At 37.2% G+C, this 11,885-nt stretch overlaps 1 protein-coding gene across 1 annotated transcript in view; it reads left to right on the forward strand.

The window, feature by feature from the left end:
• Positions 1 to 6,573: 6,573 nt before the first annotated feature.
• Positions 6,574 to 11,885, forward strand: part of LOC113502689 (synapsin) — a 32,809-nt gene continuing 27,497 nt past the window's right edge. The window contains exons 1-7 of the mRNA XM_026884341.1: positions 6,574 to 6,752; positions 7,694 to 7,830; positions 7,990 to 8,208; positions 8,438 to 8,598; positions 9,815 to 9,900; positions 10,886 to 11,012; positions 11,325 to 11,429. Of these exons, the coding sequence (XP_026740142.1) occupies positions 6,574 to 6,752; positions 7,694 to 7,830; positions 7,990 to 8,208; positions 8,438 to 8,598; positions 9,815 to 9,900; positions 10,886 to 11,012; positions 11,325 to 11,429 (1,014 nt within the window). The remainder of the gene's footprint in view (positions 6,753 to 7,693; positions 7,831 to 7,989; positions 8,209 to 8,437; positions 8,599 to 9,814; positions 9,901 to 10,885; positions 11,013 to 11,324; positions 11,430 to 11,885) is intronic.

Below are 11,885 nucleotides of genomic sequence, written 5' to 3' on the forward strand. Positions count from 1 at the left end.
ACCGAAGGTCTCATACCTACATCTAGTAGAAATATAAACTAGACCGAGACCTACAATATCATGTGTATTGTAGAAGAAATGTAGTATTATTTTCAAGAATTAATTTTATGCCATTGAAATTGCTACTGCGTAGCTTAGCAGGCGGTTTAGCGTAGCTCAAATATTAGAATTCAACGCGCTCGCGAACCGTTTCGTAGATTTATTGTAAGACTTTTTATGATCGTAGTTCTTTTTACTTTTTTTGTGTCGCATTGAGAGGTCATAATGAAGAGAGGTCGGTAGTGATTGGTAAACCGACTAAAGCAAAATTAAAATTTATTAAAGGTAGAGTTCTGGGTTTAAGACTCTTCATTCTGTTTTAACGAATTGCATTATTTACATATTTTATGTTTAAATCAATTTTTTATTTAATAGCTTTATAAATCATATTTTTTACCTGAAACAACTACTTTGAAAGAATTTATAAAATTTAATCATATTAATTTTGTTATTTTTCATGTTGTTAATTAAGTAAGGTTTTAACGGTCTCATTAGATCGCAAATCGTATTTCTTTCCAACTAAACTGAAATATCAAAAAACTTTCAATAAGCTCTTAACAAAGTTCGGTGTGGTTATTTACTTCGACGACATATGGGTTACAGCGCCATCTTTCGGCCACACGAGAAGTCGGGCAAAGGTTCGCGTGTAACGCTCGCGGGAGGTAAAGATGTCGTGAGTGCGGCGGGGGCACGTTGCCGCCCAAAATCAATATCTCGTGTGGCGTGCGCCGTCCCGCCGATTTTCCATCAGTGTTTCAGAAGGCACCCCTACTGCCCACATTACGTACCAGTTCACGCGCAACCAGTGCTCTATAAGCGGATTCTACGCCACCACCGGACTTATCGAACTAATCTGTGAGTAGCCATTTAAAACCAATTAATTATGATAAATAATACGCAGCAAATTTTTTTAATCATTTTTCAAGACTTGATTTCATTCATTATTCTCCCGATATGTGCTGAATAGATGGAAAGTATTACGACACAGTCAACTTAGAGCGGGTATATAAGTCGGGTTGTGACCTCGTAGGGCGGGCTTGCTGTTCCCCAAAACGTATTAAAACAATGATTAATGATTTGATCAATGAAAACTGTTATAACTTAGTTTTAATGTTTTGTAATATTTACTACTTTTAGTAAATTAAAAAGTTTCGTGTTCAGGCGTTTTTAAATTACGATTGTGCAGTAAAAGTAGTCTTCGTCATTCACTGAATTAAAAAGATAAAAGGTACTATTTAAAGGATAAAATGTGTTGTGTGAAAATTAAATAGTAATTTTGTAGAGTACATTATTATTTTTGTGGATGAATAAGACAGAAAATGATGGTGCATTATAGTAAAATGGATTGATAAAAAAAAGTTATTGATCAGTTTTGACTAAACAAATCGCTAGGAGAAGCAAAGCGCGCCTTCGGCAGAAATATTTCAAAATTTTAATGATCATCTTTGGTGTGGCAAAATATAGTATAAGGTATATAGATTTCACTGAAAAAAATCGAATAATTTAGATGTTCGGAGTTCAACTATATTGTCAAGTATACATTTCTGGTTCCTCTAGTAAAGCACTTCAAATTGATACTTAATAAAGGTGACATGGGTATAGAAATATAAATACCAAGTCCTTCGCTAATATCTTTAGGTACCGCATTGAATCATAAATAGATCGAGAGAAAGTTATTTTACGTCAAGCCTCAGGGGACGAAAGAAAAAGTGAATTTATATGCATTAGGGTTTTTGTCTTCGAGGAAATTTCTAACTAGTTTTTTCACAAAACATCGAACTCTACAAATAAATTGGGTTAACTAGCGACTTACACATAGACAATATTAGGTCACTTCTAATTCCTTTAATCGGTTAAGAAAAGTGTGTCGTCATCCACCAGGTTTTAGTGTGCAATTACTCGGTGTTCCGAAGCAGCTGTAACTTTTTATTAGTTTGAACATATCCCATCGCAGACGGAATAAATGCCATCATTCTACATATTTAATGACTGCATTAGATCATTTAACTATCAGTTTATTACTTTATTGCCTAATAAAGCTCTTTTGCTCTTTCAATTATTTCTGCGCTGTTCAGCTATTATGTTCGAATTTGTAACGACACAGATTTTCTCGACTCCTGTTATAAAACGAATAGCAAAAAGTAGCACGCGAACATACCATTATTTCACTCGCTGTTTTACACGGATGGTAACATGAAACATCGTCACTGTGGAGAGGGCTCATGTATTTATAAATCGGTCGTATTTTGGGACCCACATTGTTAGAGTACCTATAACTGTGGTACCTATTGTTTGCGTGCCAATTTAATGCTGAATCACGTTGTCGGTTGTTTGTGAATGTGCCAGCATTAGGCACTCTGGTCCTGAGATCGATCCTTGCGTAACACTACCACGTCACAAGGCTGGCAATCGTCCAGCTCATATCTAGCACCCTGTTTATCCACGCGATTATTTATTTGTCGGTGGGTGGACAGATTTATTTCTCCTTTTTAATTAAGGGTGGTGTTGTCTATTTTTGGTATACTTATTAAACATTCTGTTTGAAAACCTACCCTACCTCTGAAGCTGTTATGTATTAAAGGACGAGATTAGGTACCTAAAGTAATTTAATAGCATTAACATAATTTTGCCGGAGTGATTAGGCGAGTAAGATTATTATTAGACCTTTTAGCGTAGGTACCTTTTTAACATTCTTGACCCTTTTATCCTCGGCTGCTCTAATTCCAAAATCATTATGACTGAACGTGTCCCGCAAAAGTGACGCTTTTAGTTTTTATTTCGCAAAAAAACTTTTTTTTTCCTCTGTATTTACTTTATGGTCCCTCATGACTGTCTTTTAGTTGAAGGAAATTCTTGATTACTTTTATTGTATTTTCTAGTCCCTTAGGTTTCTGTTTTCCTTTTATTTCCAGCATGTTTACAATTCTGTTCCCGGTATTAGTCGCAGTCGCGGTCTCTCAAGCAGTTCTCAACCACTCCAGTGTTTAATTAATTTTAAGAGCTTTAAGTAAATTAATATCTGAAAACCGAGCCGTAGTGCGTACTTCTAACTTACAACATTTTAATAAATTTCGTAAATTTTCATTCTAATTTGTGTTAAGTAATATTGGAGCTCTTTTCTTAATTAAGTATTAAAACGTGTGTTACAATAGATTTTCAACAATTGTTCTACCGGTGACATTTGCAACAGTTGATTCGTATCCAAAATAAAAGAGAGCCACGGTTCAGAGGACGTTTTCACCTGCTCCATTTAACAGGATAGAAATAGCTGTAAAGGGTAATAATGTGCCCCTAGAGGTCACGTCACAGTTGATGTAGCGCCTCCAAAAACGTTGCCTGAAACATTAGTAGCTGCCATCCTTTTAGCTCCTTAGAGACGTGCTTTCCTCGTTTCGACCTTACATTTATACAAAATCTAGCTTGTGTAAAAGAAGTGAAGCGTTATATATAAAATACGTGCTCCCATTAATTCTATAAAAAACATGTACTTTAAATTCTCAACTCTCTAAAACATCAAAAACTGTTACATCTGAAATTCCAACCAAAAATTCCGACTGTACAATTGAACGAGAGAAAACTCGTGCTGTCCGAATATAGGTAAGTGAATGCCCCAATAATGGGGTTATGCGGGGGTTGGTTGCGTAACAGGCGACGTTTTCGTGGGGATGGTGGCTGGCCCGACGCCAAAGCTAGACGTGTTCGGGAACGAAATTTGTCAAGTGAGAGTGCGAATAAATCGGTACCAGAAAAGTTGTAATAGATTTTGAAGCGGGCCAATTAATACCAGTACAGTTGAACGAAACAAATGTTGTAGACATTTTGAATTGGAAACAACGTTAGACCTATAAATTACATTTGTGATAGTTATCATTTTTAATGTTCCGTACCAAAAGGAGGCACCGTTTTCCGTTCGTTTGTCCGTCAGTCTGATACCAGCCTGTATATTATAAGCCGTTATAACCTGATACCTAGTTGAAATTTTTACAGATGATTTATTATTCTTGCCGCTTTAATAAGTTGTCCGATTTTGCACGCATCCCTCATGATTGAATCACTTAAAAAAACTAAACTGATTGAAGTATTTTTGGAAAAACATACTTAGTATACATGGAAAGGTTTCTGAGGGCGCTCCGTTTTTCGATAAAGCCCGGCAGTACATCCTATATAGAAATAACATTATTACAGTAGAAAATCTTTTCTTGAATACAGTGCAAATGTATCCCCTCAAACCTAAAAAAAGGAAACGTTGCCCCCAAGATAACAGTCGTACTGTGGCATTGTATTTTGGCCCTCGACGGAGCTTCGAAATAAATTATTGCAAGTGTCACATCTAGTTCACGACTGAAATACAAATGGAAACAAATGTTAATTACATTTTTGTGCGATGATAGGGATATTATCCAAAATTCTTTATTGCACACCGCGGATAATTTTATTTAAAAGCCAAAGGGACGTTGTAATGCGTTGCGAATTCTAATAAATGTTAGCCAAACGAACACAATTAGCTTGTAAATTGGCAACGAACGTGAATAGCATTTAATATACATAAGTAAATAACTCAACTATAATTGTAAACTAATATGGTGATGGTTGAAGGAATAAAGGAAGAACAGTTAAAAACTAAATAATTGAGTGATTCTCACAAACACTCGTACATCAATTCCACCATTGGTCTTTTACTGCGCTCAGTCGTCTGCTTTCAGACGCCTTGATCAGTAGAACAAACTAACATACTGAAATTATATTTATGTAGGTAACTGTGAATGTTGTAATTTTTAAATGTTTCTCTTTTGTCGGCAGGTAGTCCCCGTCGCGTACTTCAGTATCCACCCCTCAAGCTGCTCACACAACCGTCTTTATTCCATTAACATTGTTGACATCGGCGACACTTGCCTGTAGATTTCCCGAGGTAAGTTCATGCATATTTACCTTGTATCTCACAAAATCTTCGCTGTGTAAAAGAACATGCTGCGTAAACATCCAACATAGGTACCTAAGCAGCATATAACGTAAATTGATCCTATTGCGAAGGCGGTTTAGGTTGTCTTTGCTGTTCTACCGCTTTATTTAATCGGCTTTACGTTTCAGCCTCTATATTTACCTAAAGCTGTTACGGATCCATGAAATGTTGTCTTTGTAGATCAAGTATTTTGAGTTTTGTATTATTATGGTAAATCAGTCTGGAATTTAAATGGCTTTTAAACATTTAAGACCACTAGGGTAATAGGTTTCTTAGGTTTACGCGAAAGTGAGACATTGAAATGAAACGACTTCACGGATACCAGACTGTAAGTGACCATGATACCTGTAAAGGTTTCGAAAGGTCGGGAACTAAAATCTAAAATTAAACCGCAATAAATTCCCTAAAAGTATTTTCATTTCAATCATTAGGGTAATGTTTTATCCTGATTCATATTTTTTTATCACTTTAAAATAACTAACTAATCAAATAAATACTTTACATTTGAAAGGAAACTTTCGATAGGTATCATTTTCGGCCTAAATAATAGAGCTTATCTAGTTATCCTTCACCAAGGCTCCACAGGAATTCGACCGAAAAATAAAATTAAACTGTAACTGTTTGTCACAACAAAAAGTTTTAGTCTATTTTGTAAACCCTAACCGGTCTGAGTGTGTAAGGGGCGCGGGACAAAAAGGGGTAGAGTGGTACCTACTTAACATCCACTTGCCCCCTTTGTACCACTTGCTTGTTTTTGTCATGCTAAAGACTTCCAGACCATTTACCTGATGCTTGAGGTCTTTTGCAACAAATAGACTTTATAATTTAAAGTATTTTATAATTTTACAGGTAAAATTTTGTTTTTACTCGTAACGTGGTAAATTTGAAGTGTATCAAAGCTTCATTTAATACAGATAGGACTTGTAAAGCTTATCGTCCAATCCACCGAACATTGTTAGCTTACTTAATCCGGCCGCTTAGCAGCACTAATTCGAACATGAAAATGCAAGCAACAGTTTATAACCAACTTTATATGCAGTTTATATGTTTACACCAACCCGGATCTCCGTAGAAGCGCATCTTCATCACCTGAACTTATAGGCTATGCGTATTGCGGGACATTTGTAATTCCTGCTGTAATAGCTATAGCCGTAGTAATAAACTAGTTTAATGTTGTTTATTACTGTGACAAATGTTCCCCTCCAATGCGTAAATATGCAGGAATATTAGAATTCCTTTGCTAGAGCCAAGAGCAATTTCTGGAATTTGTTCCACAGCATTTTGAAGTTTGTGGAACTTTTACTTTGTTACTCAAATGTTGCATTACGGAAATTCCGTGTATAATGTTTGTAATACTTTTAAGTAGGTTATAAAGTCTGCAATGAGATATTACCGCTAAATCAAATAAAACCAGCACCTAGCCTCAACTGCTAATTTATTTGTAAGCTTTTATGTTGAAAAGGCAACGATCAATGCGTAAGCATAAAGTAAAAAGCCTTGAATCTGAAGAAACTAAACAAAGAATGCTGGTTTTAAAACTAGATAAAACCCTAATTCTTTTTATAGACATAAATATGAAAGTAAGAAAATATAGCGGACTCAGTCAAAATTTGCTTTTTATACAAGGGGGCGGCAAAATAGAGCGGTCGGGGTGTCCTGGGATCTGTGGCCCGCAGGCCGCGACCACATCAACCCTGTCTTTCTCAAGCTTCCGAAACTCTTTCACCACCAATGTTAATTACCTGAAACGAAGGTATGTACTGCATGCTACCTGTTTCTCTAACCCTCTAATGAAACTCTTAATTTGTTCCCAATGTGTGCATGTTTAATATTGTATTGAAGCTTTTTCAGTTTGGTCGTTACATCGTGATGAATGATAAAGTGTATTATGAGATACTCGTGCGGATGTCATAATTAGGTTATCCAGTCATATTATGAGCAGCACCAACCCTGCCGTAAGCCTGGCTTTAGTTTTTAACTGAACGTATCGATTTTTTAAAGTAATTTATTTATTTAGTAAATTAACTTTTTTATATGTTTAATTTTGTACTGATAGTTCACTCTGACAACGGTAGTTGGAAAATTCTATTATAATTTTTAAAGCTCAGTTTATAATTTAAGGATAAAATAAATTTATGACACCGTAAAAGCCCGAACCGCTTCACCGCGCTGCTTCCACCCCCGTCGGCACTCGACCCTCCCACTCCCCGCCGCCTGGCCCCCGTCCCCCGCCGCCGCTCCACTTTACATACCGTGTAGCACCACTCATCAGCCTCGACTGTGATTGTATGTGACCACATCACTGCTGCTACTTGTTGGGACCTCGTCTTCCAACAAATAACAGTTCTGGACTACCTACGTTCTGTGCATGGCGCTTTCCTCTCAATGTCATTGTCGTATTTTCGATGTTGCCGCTTACCAAGAGTCAGCGTTATACCTAAGATATCCTTCTATTTCGTTAAACAGCAATGTTTACTCAGATTAAATAAGATAGGTACCTTAAGTTAAGGTAGTGAGCTTTTCAGCACCATAGGAGCTAATTCTGTTAAAGATAGCTTTCATGGCGATTGTCACGTCGATCGGCAAGTTGTTAAAGTTAGGTGACCATGAGTGGCTACATTGTGTGTCGGTTTTGTCCCTCCTCTGCGTGTCCCTGTAATCTGGCGCGGCGTGGTGGTGGCGTGCGGCGAGTAGCTCAGTGGAGGCGTTGCGCAGATTCAGCTCGGGGGACCTGCAGTCCGAGTGTGATGAGGGCGAGGTGGACCCCTACACCGGCCGCCCGGCTACTACCAGTCAACCAAAGCCGCAGAATCAAAGGCCGGCCTCCCAGGGTAAGAAAAACTTGAGATGCTAAAAAATATTAAAATAGAATCCAATAGATTTAAATTAACAGAACATAATGTAATTATAATTACTGATTGATAGAATAATTACTGACTTATCCGAAGGTTGGGACATAAATCTGGTACCAATATTACCCTTCCTTTTAGCCACCGGGGGCAGCATCGGCAGCGCATCAGGCCCTCCTCCAGCGCCGTCAGCTACGGCAGCAGCGGCGGCGGCGGGTGGCGGCGACCTGTCGCTCAACCTGCGGGGAGGATCGCGCGGCACGTCCGCGCCCTCCTCCCCCGCGAAGTCCCGCGAGTCTCTCCTTCAACGAGTACAATCGCTCACCGGCGCCGCAAGAGATCAAGGCGCCAATTTATTAGGTAATGTCGTATTTGTCTTTATAGTCAAAATTCATCATTTTGATGATGATTCAAATTGTGGTCCCGATCGCAGAACAATCGAGTCACATTCTGTTTCATAATATTATTATTTATGAACAATTTATTTATATACAAATTCACAGAAGGACACTTTAATAACACATTAGAATAATAGAAAGGTAGTTGGCATAGTATTAAAGTGATAGAAGATCGAAAGTTTTTTAATTAGGGAGTGTGACGTCTGTGGCTTCGGTGGGTCGTGGCTATAACCGGGACCGATGCGTGACGCTGCTTGTCGTGGATGACCAGAACACCGACTGGTCTAAGTACTTCCGCGGCCGTCGTCTGCCCGGCGAGTGGGACATCCGTGTCGAACAAGCTGAATTCAGGGTGAGTCCATACTTAAAATATGTTAAGCTATTTTATCCTATTACTTTTACTTGACTGAGTCAAGTAGAATCAGGTAGGTATAAACGACATCAAAGGGATGACATTAGTAGTTGTGTAACGTCACAATGCGTTCCGACCTATTGAGTTACGCACGCGTTGTACTTACGTTATTCATACGTAAGTATGACACGTGGACAAGAATGATATACGATTCTCAAGTTAACCTATAATTTAGTTTCAAACTTTAATGAATCAACACTTTGATAGTAACAGCGGTCACATGACATAACAATCAATTATGCAGTGACACCACAAAATAGGTGTTGTAGATCAAACTACTGTAATATTGAAGCGCACACGGCCCGTGTTAGCGACACAGTTTACTGAGCTCCTCTGATCTTATTAATAATTACGCCCGTTTAACCTTCCCTTACCGGAGTCGTGAAATCTTTTTAAGTGCCACCTGTTTGAATTTTTACAGTTGGTTGTAGATTTGTGGCAAAATTTTGGCAGGTATATGGACTCTACAAAAGGAATGTCAAATAAAATTAAGGGAATTGCGTGATGTTTTCAGATTTTATGCAATTTCTGTTGCTCGATAAAGTTGTTGAATGCCCAAGTGACACGACAACGAGTTTTTTTTCAGACTTTCAGCATCACAGTGAATATGCCATAGATACGAAAAGCACTAGTCAGTAGCAGTAGATTACGATAAAATACACGGAAAACATTTGTATAAAACGGCACTGTGATCCCAAGACAAGGATAGACACGAAACGTCAGACCATCGTTAACAACTGTCTGTTAGCGGCGGAAAATGTTTCGGTTGTTTCTAGACATTTTCATCCATTTTCTACAGGAAAAAGAGGTAGTTTTGTCTTCAGTCAAAAATAGGTTTTTAATGTAACGGAATACTTCCTGTAAATAACGATAAATTTAAAATCATAACAAAATTGAAGAAGGCTGTAATAAATAACTGAAGTAAATCATTATTAAGTACAGTTTCGTAATTGAATCTACGAGAAACTCATAAAATATTCCATTAAATTCAGAAGTTCTTTGTACAGGGACCAGAGAAAGTAATTGCAAAAGGATACTGAACAGGCTTAGGGACATAGGTTGGTAGTGAAAGTTGAAAGGGATAATCAAATCAACCCGTTTATTACCCGAGTCGGTCGTAATTTGTTTTATAACTTTTACCGTTTGCTTGGTACAGGAATTGACTGTGACTGCGAATTCTGATGGAGCCAACGTTTCTATGGCCGTTTATCGCAGCGGCACTAAAGTCACCAGATGCTTCAAGTAAGTCTAAGTGTTTCCCATTTCTAAGTATAATATAATTTCTCGCCACATTTATCTTCAAACGACTCAACATCTCAAAACGCTTTCTCACTTAATAAACAGACTTCAACCTCGTTTTAAATGTTAAAGGGAATACTGTTTTGTAAGGGAATTTCAGGAAATTAATTAACCTAATTTGTTATTGCACAGGTTCTCATTCTAAGTAAATAATGAGATTTATTATCTTGTAATCGATGTAATTGAACTCCTTGCTGTTAAGACATTATAAGGGAGACGATGAGATAATCTGTCAAACAAATACTTTAACAAAATCCTATTTATAGATTAAACGTAACGCTGACTCAAACTTGATACCTATTTATGTTAATGGTTGTTTGTAACTACTTTTGTTCGTTTGTCTTCCTATGATTGAAGTGTGGGCGCTCGATGATTTACATAAAAACATAAACCTGTAACAAAGTTTGCGACGTACAAGTACTTTGTTTAGTCGCCTGGGCTTATGAAAACATTACATATAAGCACTACTTTTTTGTTATTTTGATGGTATAAATAAATAAGAATAGTATGTATAATTTTACTTTACTTTAAAACCTACGCAAACTTTTGTTAGATTTGTTTTGTAAACTGTATACTTGGTAACAGTCTCGGTGCTGCCAAGTTTGTTTTTCTCCTTTAAAATAGTTATTTACTTTATCTCTTGTTATTTCCTGCCAACAGTTATACTAGTTTTAATGTTGTTTGGACTACTTCTTTGAATTATGTTAGTATTACAACAAAATTTAACCAAATTCTATTCTATCCCTATTTTTCATCCTCCGTTAAGTTACATTTCTTTATAAGTTAAAATCACTAAACCCATAAAATGTTATGAGCATACCTACAAGCATTTCTATTCATATTTATTGATTACTATAAGAAATTCAGTTATATACTAAGGAACAGCAAATAAAAGTTTCTCTGTGTGGTAACGTATAATGTCTGTTAGGCCGGACTTCGTGTTGGTGAGGCAGAACGTGCGCGACGCCGGCGCTGACCACCGAGCGCTGCTCCTCGGCCTCAAGTTCGGCGGAGTCCCGGCCATCAACAGCCTCAACTCCATTTACCACTTCCAGGTATTATAACAACACCATACTACATTTCGATCAGTATTATAAAGGACAGAGACAAAGACTCATGAGCTAAAGAATTTACAACTTGGGTTGTGAGATATTTCACAAAATATTGTCACATTTACAAATACATCCAGAATTTTAGATAATTATTTTACCAACAGTGAGCTAAATATACATCTTTCCGCAAATTGGCCGTAAAGATTTTGATGGGTCGAGTTGAGAGTCCGGAAACTTATAAATCATAGTTTCCGAGGGTAGTCCTTGTTTGCGATATAGAAGAGAGATCATTTTTATATGAATATGTTTGTTTAGGACCGGCCTTGGGTGTTCGGCCATCTTCTCCAGTTACAACGGCGCCTCGGCAGAGAAAACTTCCCGTTGATCGAGCAAACTTACTACCATAATCACACCGATATGGTGAGTACATAGATTATTAAGATTTCCAAGTCCTCCCTATATGTATAAGCAACTAGATACTTTTCATACTTAAATTGTTTTAAATTCAGCAGTCGATGCGAACTCGATTGCATATGCAACAGCGGTATATATGTGAAGAATCAGCTTCCAACTGCAGTGCAGATTTGCTATTAAATTAACATCAGGCGGTGGTTCAATCCCAATAAATCAAACAGCACATAATCCGTTTAAATTTTGTTTATTTTAACCTATATATCACTATAATTAGTTAATTTACAATCATTATCTTAAAAATAAATAATACAAAAATAACGTTACGACTATTTTTGTCTGCGAAGACAAAACAACAATTTTGAAGCGTCCAAAAGAAAAATCACAAAGTAACATGTTTCGAATACTTTCAACCAATAAATTCGTTACAATCGCCAATGGGCTAATTAAACTTCACACACACGA

This window comes from Trichoplusia ni, chromosome 17, assembly GCF_003590095.1.
Source record: "Trichoplusia ni isolate ovarian cell line Hi5 chromosome 17, tn1, whole genome shotgun sequence".
Taxonomy (NCBI): domain Eukaryota; kingdom Metazoa; phylum Arthropoda; class Insecta; order Lepidoptera; family Noctuidae; genus Trichoplusia; species Trichoplusia ni.